Source organism: Chelonoidis abingdonii, chromosome 9 (genome assembly GCF_003597395.2).
Source record: "Chelonoidis abingdonii isolate Lonesome George chromosome 9, CheloAbing_2.0, whole genome shotgun sequence".
NCBI classification, from domain to species: domain Eukaryota; kingdom Metazoa; phylum Chordata; order Testudines; family Testudinidae; genus Chelonoidis; species Chelonoidis abingdonii.
In genome coordinates this window covers 7,065,719-7,084,562 of record NC_133777.1, presented here as the reverse complement: position 1 = coordinate 7,084,562, position 18,844 = coordinate 7,065,719, and the positions used below count along the sequence as shown (strand labels likewise).

The 18,844-nt window shown below is 48.9% G+C and overlaps 1 protein-coding gene across 1 annotated transcript in view; it reads right to left on the bottom strand.

Moving 5' to 3' along the window:
* Positions 1-1,227, bottom strand: part of PEMT (phosphatidylethanolamine N-methyltransferase) — a 96,122-nt gene extending 94,895 nt beyond the window's left edge. Inside the window, exon 1 of the mRNA XM_032762796.2 lies at positions 1,009-1,227. Within this exon, the coding sequence (XP_032618687.1) occupies positions 1,009-1,080 (72 nt within the window). The 5' untranslated portion in view covers positions 1,081-1,227. The remainder of the gene's footprint in view (positions 1-1,008) is intronic.
* Positions 1,228-18,844: the final 17,617 nt, after the last annotated feature.

Genomic DNA, 18,844 nt, shown 5'->3' with positions numbered 1-18,844 from the left:
AAAAAAAAAAAAAAAAAAAAAAGCAGCTCCCAAACACCACTCACCAAAGTCAGCAAGACTGGAGAGTGCTCAGCAGCTCACAAGCAGGAGGATGGCCTAGAACAGCTGAGAAAACAGCCTCCCCTTCCTCCCTGCTTTGAGTCTCAGTACAGAGCAAAGCAGCTGCAAGAGTTACAATGTACACACAAGACGCACTACTCTGCCAAAACGTGATCAGATCATTTTAGGAATGTTCAATCCTCCTAAGCCACTGACATCTGCAACAGTCCCCCATTCCACCCCCATGCTAAGAGCAGTGCTGCCATACAAATTATTATTAAACTCTGCAGAAAGACTTCTGAAAGATACAATAAATAACTTGGCCATGAATGGCTTAGTTGTAACTGCCAGTGCACTGATAGCAAAAGCAAATCATGTGAGGTCAGCATAACCCCAAAGCAGCAGCTAATGGCTTATAAAGGCCCTTTCCCTCTATCGCCTCCCACTAAAGCTGAGCTGGTCCCTAGCCCTGCCCTAATTTCTATGGAATAATGGATGGGGGCAAGGAGAGGAGGATATATTTATCAGTGCAACTCTGCACAGAACATAAGAATGCTTATGGCCGACAATATTTTGGTATGTTAGTGTCAGGTCATAACTATGATTTCCTGCAGTCAGATTCTGTTGTGCAAAAAACAGTCCTGTTAACACAACTGCCTCATGTGTGAGGTGTGAGAAGGGAACTGCCCCTGATTTTACCGATTTATCCCTAAATCGGTAAGCACAAACTGAAATCCACTGACAAACTAACTGCCTCACCCCACACCTCAGTGAGAGAGTGTGTGTGTGCACGTGTGTGTGACAATGTTATGGACCAGGGAAGCTAGTTAATGCACATGATTAACTGTTCTCTAAGCCCTAGTTTTAAATCCTAGCGAATGAATGCATGCCTCGTGCCTCCCCCCTCCCACACACACATACACACACAAAACCACTGCACAAACAAACAGCAAAATTTGCAACCAATACCTTGCTATAATCCAAATTACTCAGTCCTCCACAGCAGTCCAAGTGGGATGGCAAAGCACCACGTGCCAGCATTCAAAGTTCAGCTTATCTCCTAAACTGACCAGCCCCTGAGCATTTTATAACCTGTATGGACACAAGCCATCCCCAGGCTGGCGGTGAGGGGCATTCAGTGGGACCTCTAGACGTCCTCACCCCCTGATCACCTGTAACAGCCCTTCCCCCAGCGCTACTTCCTGGTTAGCACTTTAAACCCTCCCCAGGCATTCTGGGAAGTGTAGTTTCCTCCACCCAGGCCTCCCAGCTGCTTCTCCGCAGAGAACTACAAGGCCCAGAGGATGCAGGGCAGCTGAGTGCTTAGCAAAAGCCTCCAAACTCAGAGCAGGATGTTCCAGTGCAGCTGAGGTAATGCTCCCCTTGGTTAGGGCCACTGGCCCCAGGTGCCTCTAAGATACACAAGGACTCCTTGTTGTTTTTGCTGATACAGACTAACACGGCTATCCCTCTGAAACCTGGCCCCAGGGAGGCGGGCCAGGGCAGGATGGGAATTAACTTGCAAACCACTGACCTTTTTTAGTATGGTGCCACCTTCTGCCAGCTGGAGGGGTATTGTGGGGCCCGCTCGGTGGGGCTCCAGCAGGGCAAGGCTGCACTGGACTTCGCCCTGTAGTTAGAGAGTTGTCCAGCTGTGTGTCGGTCACAACCGGTGCCCGGGAGAAGGGGGCAGATCAATCGGTCCTTCCCAAAGTCTGCAGCCGAGCTGAGGCTTTCATCCCTCTTTATCACAGTCACCTCAGGACAGGGACCGTGCCTCCAAATGTGCACGCACGGGACCTAGTCCGACGGGGCCGATCCTGATTGGCGCCCTTCCACGACACAAGAGGGTTGATCCTGTGAGGTGAACACCCCTCTCCACTCATATTGATTTCAAGGGTTGCTGTGATTGGCTCTCAGCCCCTCGCAGGGTGCGACTGGGGCCTGATCTGGTGGTTTTATATGCAGGGCCAGCCTTATGTTTTGCAAGACCCCATGCACAGGCGCCGACTCTGTGGGTGCTCTGGGGCTGGAGCACCCGACCCACAGTGTAGAATTGATTAATGAAATTGTTCATAAGTAAAGTTTTATGAATGAAACATTCATTCATAAAACCGGTTACCCCAATAACTGGCTAGTTGACAATTAAGGTGCTTGTTAAGAGCCATAGCTGTTCAGCCAGTTGCCCTTGTAAGTTTCACTGTCAATCCAATTCCTGCTTAAATTGCTGAGACTTGCACTGTTTCAACATTGTAACTTCTGTTCATTGTTTGCCATTCATTACACTTCCCTACATTGTAATTTCTGTAATATTGTAATTCAAACTCCATTTTGAAATGCTTACTCCATTTTGTAAAAGCTTGCTCCAGCCTTCATTTTTGCAAAACCCTGCTGAATTTTATTAATTTAGTTTAAATGTGTGAATGAGGTATGTGTGAATGATGGAATCAACTGCCAGCGCCAGCCTGTCCTGATCAAACAGAGACCAAACACCAATGGCTGAAGATGCAGACAACAGCCCTAACAAAGTAAAAGAGTCCACCCTAAAAAGAAAAGAACGAAGGTACAATAGAAGGAAAATCAAAGTCAGGCTGAAAGTCACGTCTGAAATTGATGAGCGATCAATCACACCGAACGCAGAAGCAGCGTGACACAGCAAGACCTATAGACTCTGAATTCAAACTAAAGCCTACAAAAACGATGGGTGAGATGGAAGACTTTGAAGGGTAACGTTCTGCTACCAACATGAGAGGGCAGACCCAACCCTTCTTTGTGCCTGGCTTTCCTGGCCAGTGAGCTATGATCCCAAGCTGCGAACTCAAGCTACATTCAGAACTGGTGTTGGGGGGTGGGGGGATGTATATATGTATTAGGTATTAGCTAGTGGTTATAAATCAAATTGTGTTATCATAATAAATGTGGCATCTTTGCCGTGCCCCCTGAAACAATCCTGTGTACTTTTGTCTGCATAACGGCGGGGAAAAATTAGTGGGTGCTCCACACCCACTGGCAGCCAAGCTCCCCGCTCCAAGCATGACATGTCCCAGCTCCTCCCCCCGCTCCCAGTGCTTCTCCCCTCTCCCCCCACAACAGCTGTTTGGCGTGCTTAGGACTTTCCAGGAGGGAGGCGGAGGAGGCTGAGAAGAGGCAGGTCAGGGGTGGGGACTTGGGGAAGGGGATCGAATGGGGGCGGGGCAGGAAGAAGCAAGGCAGGAGTCAAGCACCCACTGGACAGAGGAGAAGTCAGCACCTATAACCCAATGCACAGTAAGAAGAGCAGAGTCCTATCCATCTCCCAACAGAGCAAAACAAACCTCCCCAACACCTCCCTCCAGGCCTCTGCACTATCCTGGGGTGGAGGGAACCTGTTATAGGTGGTGCCAGTTTCATTGCACCTAACAAGACACTGAAGAGCTTTGATTTGTGTAAAAGTTGTATTTATACAGGAAGTTGCTACATGGGATGGGGAAAGTCAGGGCAGAAAAGCTAGGGTTGGAGGAAGCCAAGGCTGCTGGAGAGGGAAGCCACCACAAAAGGGCTGGAGCTCTGGTGCAAGGGAAGCCACACAAACATCCAGGGCTGTAGAGCAGGGGAGGTGTGGGAAGTCCAACAAAGTTCCAAATTTGCAGACGTAGCTAAATGGCACAGCACAGAGCCTGATACCGGCAAGTGGATCCTTGCCAGGGCCAGTGTAACCACTAGGCAAACTAGGCAGCTGCCTAGGGCGCCAAGATTTGGGGATGCCAAAAAGCGGTGTCCAGCGTCACGGGAGGCGGCTGAGCGGGGCAGGGCGGGGAGCAAGGCCTCCATAATAAACCCACCCCTGCAGCGAGGGTCTCTGAGCAGGACAGTCAGTGGGAGCCAGCAGCAGAGCGAGGAGGCGACAGCTGGCCAGGCGCAGTGACCAGCTTAGCCGAGGGACAAAGCCGTTGGGGAAGGCTGGACGTGGTCCAGAGCTCAGGTGAGTGCCGCCCTCCAATGCGCTGCACCTGGGGCCAGGCGTAGTCACCTCCTGGGGCCAGGGAAATGAAACTAAACCCTGCAGTGCAACGGAGGGGAAAGGGCTGGTGTAGGCGCCACTTCCAAACACCGACCCCCCCGGTGGCACTGTGCCAATGCAGGGAGCTGGCCCTGATCCCCAGAGAGAGCCTCACCTGGGAGAGCCCAGCTCTGCCCTCCTTGCCCCTAGGTCCCCACAGGAGGGCAAAGTACTCAGCTGAGAATGTTTAAAGACCCTGCGAGCTGGGGGCACTCTCAGCCTCCTCCTTGCTCATAGGTTCCCCCGGGGCCAGAAGGGATCATTGTGATCATCTCCTCTGACCCCCTTGTATTAATTCTAATGACCAATGCCACATTATGCAGTATTCGTTTTTGAAAGTTTATAATAGCAATGCTCTAGAAGGGGGGGAGGGGCGCACAATGTGGAAGTTTCACCTAGGGCCCAAAATATCCTTGCACCTGCCCTGCTCCTTGCGCTGTGCACAGCCAAGCTGAGACAGTGGGGGGCTGGGCTAGGCTCCTCCCAGGGACTCCATGTTCCACCATCATACATCCAGGGCCCCTAGGTTCAGAGGGCAGCCTCGCCCAGCCCCCCACTACCTCAGAGTCCTACAGCTGTTCCCTCATCCCCTCTGGGCTGTGTAACATCCTCCCTGAAAATAAAGGCAGACAATCTGTTACTAAAGACGCTGAACACAGAAACAAGAAGACTCACCCCAAACTAATATGCTTATTCAGATCAGCAATATATACAGCCATAGAATACTCCCTGCACTTCCAGCGAGAGTCTGTGTATCCATTAAGCAGGCTCAAGCCAGTCAGAGATGCCTTCTCTTTAATTTATGGCAATGCCTACAATCTATATTTAGTGTTTGCTTTGGAATCAGAAGTGTCAGCAAACACACACTGTTCCATCTGGCACAGTGCAAGCTGGTGACAAAACCTTATTTTATTAAGGATAAAATTCAGATCCATCAAGTCTCAGCTATTTTAAGGAAGATTCATTCATTTTTCCTATATTCCTGCTACTACCTGTGGCACTTTGGCTACAGCCAGCTGGGTATAGTTCCCTGAGCCCACCAGTTCTGCTTCTGAAGCAGTCACATCTCCTTCAGAGATTAGATGGAATGGGACTCAGATGCACTCAAATTCTCTGGTTGCCTCTTCAGTTTCTAAAGAATTTAAGCTTTTACTTAATAAAAAAGTTTAGCCCTTATGGTTAAGAAAGAAACCTCCATTTGACTAGAATCATTGCTGTCTGCCTGAGTCTGCAGAGTGACAGATTGAACCATACAGGTTTATAGATATACCTCTAAATTGAGTGTTTACTCTGGAGCCTAATGGTGATATTTGGAATGTCAACATTGTTAACTATTTCACTGTGAATTCTTTTAATAGAAACATTCAGCTGCTCTGAATTGTAAATGGAATTTGGGGTTGTGGGCGCAGCTTGAGTAGAGACCCACCAATATATCCCCCTCCACTGGTCACTACCAAGGAAGCACCTCTCCCCACACACAAGCAGGAAAGCATTAGGAAAGGAAGCTCCCAAAACCATGAAGGACACAACACCACATGAACTGGCAGCATCAGTGCTCTTAACAGTCTAGGGAAGGCTGGGAATCCTCTTCTAGGAGGAAAAACTGAGGTTTATGAATCACTGCCCCATCCATAGCCAGCCAGAAGGAAGTCATGTTGCCATTATAAAGGCATATACAGCAGTGGGCATTATGTAAGGAAGACCCTAGCTGATGAGGAGCCTGACTGCATGGGTAACCCAACTTGTGCTGTCCCATCAGACTCCTTAGCTACTACTGACATAAGAGTGATGATAACTGTCAGGAACCCACAGTTCCAGCCACCCCAGTCATCACAAGAGACAGCACCCGAGACCTCCTGCTTGGAAAACACAGACTCTCTTGCTTGGGTCAATAATGTTCTCCAACAGTTACAGAAACATTCTGACTTATACCACTTCTAGGCACTAGCAGACAAACACTTGGGCACGTGACTACAGCGGGACACGTTGGCCCAGACAATGGTTCTACATGATATCAGGATGCCATAGGTGGGGATGAGGCATTGAGGCATCAGCATCATCCAAGGATACACATGAGGATCCAGTGCCCAGACACTATGTTGATGGGATTGCAACATGAGAATAAGAACCTGAACAGAACCACCTCACTGCTCGTCTAGTATTGCTCATGGGTACGCTGCCAGTCAGGCTCTGCCCCAGGAGTGGGAGGTAGTCAAGTTCTAGTAGGTGACAGAACCACTTAGCACCACTTTGCTGCCCTGTGCCAACCAGCCAGAGCCCTCACAGCTCACATGGGCATTCAGTGTTAGGGAGAGGTGCGAGGATGCCATAGGAGGAGATCCCTGCAGTAGTCCCTTGAGTAGCCCAGATTCCTGGGCAGGGCACAGTACTGAAAGTCAGGAGACCTGAAATTTAGTCCTAGCTCTGCCACTGACCTTTTCTGTGACCTTGGGCAAGTCACTTCACTGTTGTTTCCCCCTCTCGTTTTGTCCATGTTGCTCCTTTTGGACCAGGGTGGCCAGTCAAAGTTCAGGGCCCCGGGATGTTGATAAAGTCTATTTTTTTCTTTGAATGCCATCTCTGCCCACAGGAGGAACCAGGGACCAAAGGACCAGTTTCCTAGTTTACAGCCCTAAGTCTCTTTATCCAACAACCCAAATGGTGTCTCTCTAGCTTTTTCCAGGGTCACACAATACTCACAGGCTATTGCTTGGCTTTTGTGCCTTTTGCCTCTGCCTCCCTCTCAGTGCCTGAGTGTTCCAACTTCTGCCTTTTCATACACAGAGAACTCACCCAATACTCAGCAAAACTTAAGCCTTCTGCCCACTCAGTCCAAAGTCCAGGTGGGTTCACACAAGCTCTTTTTGTCTTGGGGTCAAGTGGTAATGGGATGGGGAGTTTCTGATTAACTCATCTGGAAAGTTATGTTAATGGCAGGGTGTGTTCACACCTGATCTCAATGAGGTTTTAACACCACATAAGGTTTCACAGTCTATTTAGATAGTAAGACCTAGTGGCTGTGTGTGTGTACATATGTAACACAAGGGGGACCTGATCTTGCTTAGGGCCATTTAGACACTACTAGAATACAAATAATAATTATGGGCCTGATCCAAAGCCCATTACAGTCAGGGAGACTCTCATTGATTTCAATGGGCTATAGAGCAGGCCATAGGGGAGAGCTGTGGGCTAGGATAGATGTCCACCCCAATGAATAATCTACAGCAGGTTCAGGCCTTTAATCCCTCTAGTTGGATAATTCCTCACAGTGAATGGCAATGATGCTTGTGCTGAGTGTATAATCAGCACCCCTATAATTTCCAAAGCAGAGATATGACAGCAGATGGGAGGATGTTGTTTATTTTGCAGTCCCAGCACCTAGCTCCTTATGATTGGGCGGGTGGGGGAATGAAATGTGACTCAGGAAAGCTCCAGAGACTAGAGAGGAACTAGTGGGGAAGGCCAATTGTAACCCATTCCCTCCTTTCCTGGAATGGAGTTAGCAAGGAGAAACCCCTGCAACAAATGCAGAATGTCTCTGACCTTTGAATGTCCTGCAGTCTTGGCCAGCCTGGCTGGCAAGCAGGAAATGAGTGCTGGTTCTGGAGAGGTATGCGCCTACCCCATCCTGAGTCAGTGGGTGGGGAGCTGAGCTGGGTGAGGGAGGACATGGTGAATTGGTGGTGTGCATGGGGGAGTGGGGAAGGGAATAGAATCATAGACTGTAGGACTGCAAGGCACCTCCGAGAAGAGGGGGAATAGGATTAGGAAGGTGTCAGCCAGGCTGGAGGTAGAGAGAGGAGGCAGCAGCTGAGGCTGGGTGAGAGCAATGAGGGAGTGACACAGAGATAAGCAGTGATCCTACCTTCTGCCCCTGGACTGTAGAGCATGCGGCCCACGGAGTTATTTCCTGTGGCCCACCAGAGGCGCCAACTCCACCTTCAGCCAAGCTCCCCTCACCCCCCACATCCCCTCCTCCCTAGCACATCCCTCGGCCCGCACTGCTTTCCGCAGCCCCCACTGGCCTGGAGCAGCAAACCGCGGCCAGTGGGAGCTGTGATCGGCCAAACCTGTGGATGTGGCAGGTAAATAAACTGGCCTGGCTCACCAAGGGACTTACCCTGGTGGGCCACGGGCCAAAGGTTGCGGATTCCTGATTTAGCACTTCCACAGCACCCTCCATGCGAGGCTATCAAAGCCCACTGAATTCTGCCTTGTCACCCTTCTGAAGCATTAGCAGGTCAGTAGCCTGATTTTCAAGAAGGGCACGAAATCAATGGGAGCTGCAGGCACCCACCATCTCTGAAAACCAGGCCCTCAGTGACATGCCACGGTCCTCTGTGGCAAAGTCAGGAATCAAACCCTGGCTCCCTGTTTTAACCACAAGACCCCAGCCAGAGTTCCTCAGCCAAACAGCAAGTGCGGAGGAGGCTAATACTTGCTATGGTTGGAAGGCGGCCTCGTGACAGGGACAACCCGAAAGCCTTGACTAGAAACCAAACAGGTGGCTGCAAGAACTTCAGCTGCACTGGAATGGGCTGAAACGTAGTCTTGCCACCAAGCCGACTGGGTTGTGAGGAAGCAGAGGCAGGGAAACATGTCAGGAGTGAGCTCCCCAGAATTTCCCTTAATCCCAGTGTACTGCCTAGTCCTTTGTTAGCAGAGCATTTACCGCATAGAAAGGGAATGGTGTATCCAAAGCCAGGCCCCTATCCACCTCCGCCAGCTTAGACTTTTTATCCTGCTTCTCTGACATACCCTGACAGCTGGTAACAGAACAAAGAGGCACTTCTCACTTAGTTTCATCCTTCCTTGTCCATCGCCAGTCATGTTTTCTTCTGTTGTTTTTTAAACTCTCCTTCCCCCAGAGCAGAGGCTAAAAGCTCAGCTCCTTCCTCCTCCAGCCCTTCTGAATCCCCCTCCCATTTGAACACTCAACGCACCATTTCAATTCCCATTATGGCCCCTGAGAGGTCATTGATGAGAATGGAATGAAATTGCAGATGGGTGAAAAAATTATGCAGCCATTAATGGCACTGCTGAACTGGTCTGGCAAAGGGAAGACAGCAAACACAGCCTGATATTGTGCTGCTATAATGTCAAGAGAAATAAGCCGCTCGCTTTGTTTAAGTTTGTTCATTGGTCTCTGTAGCTAACAGCGGTCAGTACAGTGGGCATAAGCTCAAAGGTGGACTTGGCCAGGCATCTGTCTCACAACCATTTGTCATCATTTGCCAGTCAGAACTAAACAGGTCGACTGCCAAAATTGTCCTTGCTGGCTGCCCCAAACCCAGAGTCTAGTAAACAGATGGAGGTGACAGGGGAGGGGGGAAATGCAGTGCAAAGGCAGGAGCCCTTGACAGGGTTTCTCAAACGGGGGTCGCCGCTTCTGTATGGAAAGCCCCTGGTGAGCCAGGTCGATGTGTTTATCTGACCCGTCCGCAGGTCTATTATATCGCATCTCCCACTTTCAGCAACTCCCATTGGCCCGGAGTCGCGATCAGCCGGACCTACGGACGGGGCAGGTAAACACACCAGCCTGGCCCGCCAGGGGCTTTCCCTACAGAAGCAGCGACCCCTGTTTGAGAAACCCTGCCCTTGACTGAAGGCCCTTCTTCCCAGCCACAGGTAAGGAAATCCTGGGTTGATTGCGACAACCACTGGGTGGATCTCAGTCATGGCAATGGAGCACAATGGGCTTGTCTGCACTAGAAAGATGCCCCTTTGCTGATAAAGGCTATGTAGCAGGGCAAGCCCCAGACAGGCAAGCAGGCCCACGCTGCTGACCGAAGAGGAAACTCCTGAGCCAGGGGCTTTGTTTCAGCTTGTAGTATAAAGAACTCATGGCCTTGACTCCCCTCACAGGAGCGTGCTTCAGAGTAGAGTAGCTGACAAGAGACAGTTTCATCAGAATTTGCCAATTCACAAAAGTCAACACTTTTCACAGAGGTGGCTCAATTTCAAGGAAATCCCCCCCAGAATCTAGGCAGGGTTCCAAGCCTGCTTGCTTTCTTACCAGCTCAGCCGCCTGCCTTTGCTTAGATGACCAGGAGCCAGAAAACCCGTTTCCAAGCTCAGGGCTCCACAGCAGCCTGGACTCTGGGTGGCCCCAGGGCAGCCGACTAAGTGGGTTCCATTTCACAGAGAATTTCAAAGTGTTTGTTTTCCATTCCAAATCAGAACCCAAACTTCCAAATCTGCCACAAAACAAAATCCTCAGAGCTGTACTCTAAACATTTACAAAGCAGAGCCAAGTCCCTTCATTTACCTAAAGCATTCAGGGAGCACAGTGCTTAATTTGCAATGAAAGAGATGTCAGGGATGGAGCAATTAGGTGCTAGGCCTGAAACAATTTTTTTATTTTCATAACTGACATGGCAAGCCCAGAAGTACCAGGGCTATGAGCTGCCAGGCCCAGACGTTCAGCCCTGGCACAAATCAAGCACTGGGAGAGTCCCACCAACATAACCTACTTCCTTTCAGGTCTCTCTATACCTAGGACAGATCAGGGTTTATATATGTCCCTGATTTCCCAACATGCTTTTCCCCAGGCTAGGACCACAAAAAGGCTGCCAGGAGGGACTACATTTCCCAGCAACCCTGCTTTCCTGGATCTTAGACCAGCTGGGAACTACCCTGAGCCAGCTTTGTGCATCACTAGAGAGGGGAAGAGGAGTTCCAACCTGCCCTATTCATAGAACTCTGGCTTCAGGTCCAAAATCCAGAGTCAGCAGCACAGCCATCTTCACTAGATCCAGTTCGCTTCCAAGAGACCATCTCCTTCCCCTTGGTGACTGCATGCCCTGGCACAAAAAGGCAAACTTGCTGTGGAGTAATATCAGACCTGGAGGGTTCCTCACAAGCTGTAATGCTCCTGTGCTCCCAGTTACCCAGTGTCGGCAACAGGCAGAGTGGAACAAACATCAAACCCTACTCAGCACTGCTTCTGAAACAGAAAAACTCAGTCAGTGGCTCTGAAATCACCTACATTATCCCATCCTCCATTAGCTACAATTATTGTCATTAGTACCTTAGGGACCTGCAGTCCTAGTGGAGGTCTCTAGTGTTTATGGAAGAAGTTAGCTCTGTTTATACAATGAATGATTTACCAGGGTAATTGGCATACTGCTCCACTATTACAGGTCATTAAGAATTAATTACCAGGTTTTCAGTGCTTCCTTATCACTTTTATTGGGCTTGATAGTACTTGGCAATTTGAAACATACAATGCATGGTGAGCTTCCGTTTACACTTACATCTGTGTAAATCTGGAGTATCTGCATCAGGGCAGATTCAAGATCTCAGTAATACTGTGTAAATTTGGAGTAACAGCTCCTCCTCCTCATTCCTTCACTGCCACCTGCCCTCCCTTTCTTTAAAGATACAGAGATGTGTATTATCCACCCCATATAGACATTAACACAGAGATTAGCTTGGACAAAAACTCTGTTTCTGAATTCCCTAAAATCTTAAGATGTTCAAGTTCTGAAACTGGGCCTGGGTGAACGTATTTTGTTCACATCTGCAGGCGTTATACTGGGCTGAATCAAAACCCAGATCCAAACACCCTTCGACTTTGGGGAGTTAGAGGTCTGGTTTTCATGGCTTGAGCCCAGCTCTAAATGAAACAGCAACCCTCAAACACAACCGGAGCTAAAGTGGGACTTCCACAAAGGGCTCTGTGTGTCACATGCAGATGGCTAGCTCCTTTGAAAGCAGTTTCTCAGTAATTACTGGAGACATTTGTGTTTGCATCCATACTTCCTCCCAGGGCCCAGCTTTTCTGCCTGGCAGGTGCCTGGTATGATGCTGGAAACATTGTTACTTCCATGTGAAGATGGGCTCCTAGGTAGTGGACCTGTAAGAACCTGAGGGACTAGAACCTGAGAGGTTCTGGGCTGATAACACTTCTGCATTATCATGGAAGCTTAGGCTGGGTTTCTGCTGGAGGACTCTGTGACCAGCAAGGCCCCTCATACCCCACTGATTGGCTAAAGTATTTAAAGCAGGAAGACGCCATGGGCTGCTGTCTGAGCAAGAATACAGACTGTCCATCTGCTTCCACTCCAGGCCCTGCTAACTGTAGACCCTAGACTCCAACTTCTGACACTGGTTTGTCCTTAACTTTGCTGTTTGCTTGCTGTTTATAACCTGGCACCTGCCACTGACTTCCTGATATCCTCACCTGACTCAACCGACCTGGCTTTGTGGCGAGGGGAGCACAGCCCTCCCAATTTTCTGTCTAGCCCACCTCAGCCCCCACCGTGAAAGAGGCTGGCACCACCCCTGTCCCTTGGTCAACTGTTCCAATGGTTAATTACCCACACTTTTAAAAATGTGCACCTTATTTCTCATCTGAATTTGTCTAGCTTCAGCTTCCAGCTAATGGATCTTGTTCTGCCTCTGTCTGATAAATCCAATAACCCTCTCCTATGAGACATCTTCTCCCTACGCAGGTACTTCTGGAGTGCGATTACATCACCTCTTCACCTACATTAAGAAACCTGAGCTCCTTTAGTCTTTCACCGCAAGGCCGGTTTTTGAGCCCTCAAATCATTCTGGTAGCTCTTTTCTGAACCCCTTCCAATTTGTCAACATCCACAGCACTTCCCTACGCCCAGGGTTGGTGCGTGATCTGTCCCTGAATGACTGTGAGGCACTCACTATTATGACGAATACGGGCTATTGACGTATCATAGACAGACAGACATAGAAGGACAAAGTGTTCTTTACACCAGGCTGCCATTCCCCCGCGGCTGCCTCTTGGAAGGTCAGGGTGCCCAGTTCTGTTAAGCCATTGCCTTGCTCTCGCTCCGGTTAGGGTCTGGTGACAGGTGGCCATGGAGACGGAATTGTAAATCCTCTTCGACTCAGATGACTAAGGCAGAGTCTAGTCCTTTCTGGCTGGTGGCCTGGTTTTTATCTTAACATTAAACAATCTGGCCAGCTAAAATAAAACCAGCCCATTCCTCATCACCCTGTTGACACCAGATATTATGCTCTCAGAATGGAGGGGCCATGGGAAGGAAGTTAATCCTTCGCACAGCAGTGAGTAAAATCAGGGCTGGGTTTTAGAGCCCTGGAGACTGACATTCTCTGTTATCCACAGATCCCGCACATGGGCAGTGACAGTGTGAGATTCCCCCATCAGTAGTCCTTACCGGAAGGACCATCTTTAGTCGGTGTGTGCTCCAAAACCAGCCTGCAGCCTTAGTGTTTCCTGACATTGTTCCAGCCCCCATATGGGTTTATAGCCACGCAAAAAGGGGAGCAGACAGCACAATGGCAGGGAGCCTAGACGGCAGGGGAGATGTAATGGATCGGGGCAGTAGGGATCCCAGGGGAGAAATCAAGGGCAGCTCTGTTCGGGGGCTCAGGACTGCTACAACAAGGCAGGTCAAGATAACAGCTGTGCAGATAACTGAGTTTGGAGGCAAAAAAATGGAACTGAAATGTTACAAAAAATGTTTAGGGCTAAGACAACGAAACTTTGAACATTTCCCATTGAACCCAAAAAGCAGAAAACAAAATACTTTGGGGTTGAATAAAACAGTCACTTCAAACGGAAACAAAATGTTTCCATCTGCTTGAGGGTTTTTGTCTAAAACCTTTTATTACAGAAAAGTGAAGTAAAATCCAAACTGAAAAGTCATTTAGAAATTGAAAAATTGGAATGAAACACTTCAATTTATTCCTCACGTTCTTGGGGGCAGGAGGGTGTTGTGTTTTGGTTTTTTTAGACTGAAGCAATCCAACAAATTCACCATGAATTTGCTAAATGTTTTGCCCAACCCCTGTCATAAAGCGTAAGTCCCAATTCTGAACCTTAGCGTCCAAAATGTGGGTGCCTGCATGAAACCTCCAAGCTTAATTACCAGCTTAGATCTGATAGTGCTGCCACCAGCCAGGAATTCCAGTGCCTGGCTCACTCTGGTCTCCCCAAAACCTTCCCTGGGGGACCCCAAGACTCAGATGCCCTGAGTCTCACAACAAAGGGAACAAACCCCTCCCTTGTCTCCTTGTTACTTTCTCCCAGGCTTCCCCTCCTGGATGGCCCTGGACGTCCACCCTGTTTCAATTCCTTGAACACAAACCAGAGAGATCAGGTTTCTCTCACCCTCACTCAGAGTCCCTGCAAATGCAAGCTTGTAATCTAACACAAAGAGATTTTTTTCTTTCTCGTCTTCTTACCTGGGTTCATGGTGCGCTCTAGACTCAATCCTTGAGCAACAAGGAAAAACAAACATGTCTTAAAGAAAGTCTTTATATAATAAGAAAGAAAAAGATATAAAAATGGTCTTTGTATCAAGGTGAATATACGGGTTAAGGCTTAATGAAAATGAATAACAGCTTATCCCCAAAAGAATACTTTAAAACATTCCAGCAAACTACACACATGTAAATACAAAAAAACCAATATAAGCCTATTGTCTTTCTACCTTTGTACTCACAACTTGGAAACAGAAGATTAGAAAGCCTGGAGATAGAGAGATCACTCTCAGAGCCGAGAGCAACAGACAGAGCACACAAAACACACACCCAAAAACTTCCCTCCCTTGAGATTTGAAAAATCTTGTTTCCTGATTGGTCCTGTGGTCAGGTGTTTGGTTCCCTTTGTTAACCCTTTACAGGTAAAAGAAACATTAACCCTTAGCTATCTGTTTATGACAACCCCCATCTGCATTTCCCAGCAAAGAGGTTCCACCCAAAAACTTTTGCCCAGCTCTGGTCAGGACGGAGGGGCAGTCAGAGAAGGGGATTCAGGAAAGGGACAGCAGGAAGCAGCAGGGTAAGCCTGATCTCTGGCTACTCTCCTTGGCAAAGTGGGGGAAGCTTCCCCCACCGGCAGCTAAGGAAGGATCCCTGCTGCTCCCAGCAAGGACTGAAGGTGAGTGTCTTGGTACAGCAGCTCCTGGCTGTGGGTAAAGACATGGTCACCCAGTGCCTGATGCGGGAGTTAGGCGAGACACTGGCGCTGCTTCCAGCATGCTGATGAGGAGAGGTACCATGCAAAGCGAGCCCTTTTCACCTAGATCTCTTCTCATAGGCCCCAATCCCGTAAGATGATCCAGGATGGATCCCTGTGACCCTGCAGATCAGGGCAGTGGTGAAGATTTGCATATGTACTAACATATGGACCCGAAGGGAGGGGAGCCCAAGAAGCCACTGGAAAGCAGGGATCTTCCTCCCGCCCCACGCAGAGACCGACTAGGCACCTTTCCCTCTGTTGGGGTCCAGTTGAAAACAGTGGCCCTGGTTTTCAGTTACCTTGATGCTGCACTTGGGGCAGGGACAGGAGAGGAGGCACAGATAACACCAAGCCCCCTTATTCTGGGTCTGGACAGGGCCTGGTGTAAGTTAGAGCAGTTTCAAGGGTGCTTTAATGCATGATGTGCTTCCCCTGGTCCTGAGAAGCACAGAATAGCCACAGTGTATTCTGGCTCTGTCCTACCGCACGCCCTACACGAGGGATTCGGAACAGGGTTGGAATATGTCCCTTACCTCAGTCTACGCTGGCTGGAGATGCTCCCTGCATAAAGGGTATTCCTAGTGGTACACATGCACCCATGTTAAGCCCCATGTCCACTGCCAGAGCTGCACAAAGGGGCCTCGGCATAATGGAGAGTCAGGCCCGGTGTGTATGTAACTGCAACTTCCAGCCCACGCTCAGCACCATCGCATCCCCAGGTCTTTCTTCCCGAGTGCAGTGTGGATGTCCCGCTCCCTGCACGTGACTAACAACGGCCATTGCGCACATGGAACTGCCCAGCGAATGCTGCCACTCAAATGAGATTACAGCAAGGAAGAGAGGGAAAGAATCCGCAGGTGGTGCCCATACAAAGAGTGTGACAGCGACACCAGAGCTGAGAATTGCATCACCCAGCAGCAGCCTCTCAAGCCAAAGGAACAAGGGCTTTGACTACAAAGTCCTGCTTTATCTGCAGCCTGATGCTCAGCCAGTTCCCCAAGTGAACAGCGTGCACCTTTTAATATCACCGTCCCTGGAGTGGAAGAGTTTGGCTAACACTTCAGAAAAACATCCTGCACTTGATCCAGAGGGATATGAAAGGGGGTATGAGTCATGGCACCCAGAAGATACTGTACAGCAGCCAGTGTGACATTCATTGCCTTGACTTTGTCTTGTGTTCCTGTTTACAGGAATCCCACTTTGTTTCCAGCTGGGGCAAGCGCGATTGTTGCAAAATGACCTGGAAAGAGACACGTTTGCAAAGGGCTCTGGAAAAAAAAATTGCTGATCCTGTGACCAATGACTTCTGCTGTGGGCGTGGAAGTGGCACAGACACTCGGTGACAGCAATAATAACATTGGGGGAGGGAAGCAAATCCTCAGCTGATGTAAGTCACCATAGCTCTATTACTTTCAATGGCACGTTACACTGATTTACACAGCTGAGGATCTGGCCCTTGGTGGGGGAGTTTCTTTTACATTTACACAATAAAATCCAGCTAGCCAGAGATCTGGTCTCAGCTTTCCGAAATATCTCTGCATTTCAAAGTGGCGTCTAAAAACCATGTGAAGCTCACTTCCCAGGGCCTCCGCATTAAAAACATTTGCCCCAATCAGCTACCCCTCCCACCCAAGTCACCCCTAACAGAAAAACCCTGGGAAAGGACTGCTTAGTGAACTGCAGCACTTAATACTTTATTACCCTGGGGAGTGTAGGAAGAGATTTTATAGAGCCATGTGGGTTAATTGTGAGGAACTTTAAGAGCTTGCAGTAAATATCTGCTCTCTCTCGCACACGCCAGATCTGTTACCCTTTCCCTCTCTTTCAATTTATTATTCGTTTCCCTTTAATTCACTCGGCTGCATGTTGTTTTAAAACTTTATTCCTTTATTTATTATAATTTATTAATTGTACTGTGATAGTCTATGGTGACTGCTATGAAGATCATGGCTCCATTGCGCTAGGTGCTGTACATACATACAGTAGGAGGATGGCCCTGCTCTGAAGAGTTTTAGTTCCCAGAGATTGCCTCACGGTGAAGCACCACGTTTTGATCTGTGTTACACTGGCCACTGGGCCCAGGTGGCTATTCCTCCCTTAGGGCCCTGTTGCCAAGCGTACACGTCAAGGTAACACCAGCTCCCTACACCAACTTCCTGAACCCTGTACAGCATAGGAACAAACTGCACAGCGAATTTCACTGCTCTGCCATTTGTGCTCTGTTGCATCCTACTCTTGATCCCCTTGTTTTCTGTTTAGACTAATCTCATTAGGCCAGGAACCTTGATTGCTGTTAATCAGCCTTAACTAGAGCAGAGCTGCTGCTAAGCTATAATTATTTCTCCTGCAGTAGGACCTAGAGATCCCAAGCAATACCAGGATTCCACTGTGCTAGCTGATGTACAGTAACATTGCAAGAGACAGTCCCTGTCCCAAAAAGCACACAATCCAAGTCGACAAAGGGAAGGGGGGGAGGGAAACAGATGTTAAGTAACTTGGCTAAGGTCACACAAGAGCTCAGTACCAGAGGCAGGATTAAAATGTAGATCTCCTAAGCCCCAGGCCACTGTCCTACCCACTAGACCGTGTTGCCTCTGTCTTTCGAGCTGTTAGTGCTTTATAGATAACGTATAACACTAAACCCCACACAGGCGCATGTGTTCCTTCTGCAGGGTGCTGATTTGCTTTGGTCTCACAGTGGGAGGATCCACAGAGCGTGTTCGTCAGTAACTGCTCGTCTTGGCCATCTCTCTCATTCCTACCTTCTATTAACATACATGGCAGAAAAACGAAACTAGGGCAAAGGGTAACGCTGAATCCTCGTCACTGCTACTGTGGGAAGCCAAACCTCTAGGGCAGGGGCAGGCAACCTATGGCACGCTTGCCAAAGGCAACACATAAGCTGATTTTCAGTGGCACTCACACTGCCTGGGTCCTGGCCACCAGTCCAGGGGGCTCTGCATTTTAATTTAATTTTCAATTAAGCTTCTTAAACATTTTAAAAACCTTATTTACTTTACATGCAACAATAGTTTAGTTATATATTATAGACAGAGAAATGAGAACTTCTGAAAATGTTAAAATGTATTACCAGCATGCGAAACCTTAAATCAGAGTGAATAAATGAAGACTTGGCCCACCACTTCTGAAAGGTTGCCAACCTCTGCTCTAGAGGAAACCAGTTCCTGGCTGTCACTGCTGGAAAGTTAGAGGCTTCTAATTAACAGAAGTCCCCCATCAGGTGTGTTTCCCACAGGCCCCTCAGGGGTTGGTGAGTCAATAACTAGCAATGGACCTGAGTTACAAACCGCTCTGGATCTGGAGTTCCAGTCTGGCACAGTCACGTATTTATTTGTATTGCAACAGTGCCGAAAATCTGGGAATCCCCAGTTCAGACCATTTTGCTAGGGGCTTGGCAAACAGAGCATGTGATTAAATGGGACGTAAGCATGTGCTTAAGTGCTGTGCCCAATAGGGATGCTCTCCTGTATTGGAGTCACGTACTGGTAGGAAGACACGGTCCCTGCACTGAGGAGCTTCACAATCTAATTACCCTACTTGGATGTCTTGCTGTGCCATGCTACACAGTGGGCCAGATCCTTAGCTGATGTCAGCTGGCTTAGTTCCATTTAACCTCCACGGCACTACACCTGTTTATACCAGCGAAGAATCTGGCCCTGTGGTTTTCAAGCACAAAGATTTCCAGCTGACCGCATTGCTGTGCCCAGTGTTACTGCCTGCCTCCTTAGTGAGGGTGGCAGCATTTGGTCCTTCCTCTGGGCCACCACGGCTCCCCG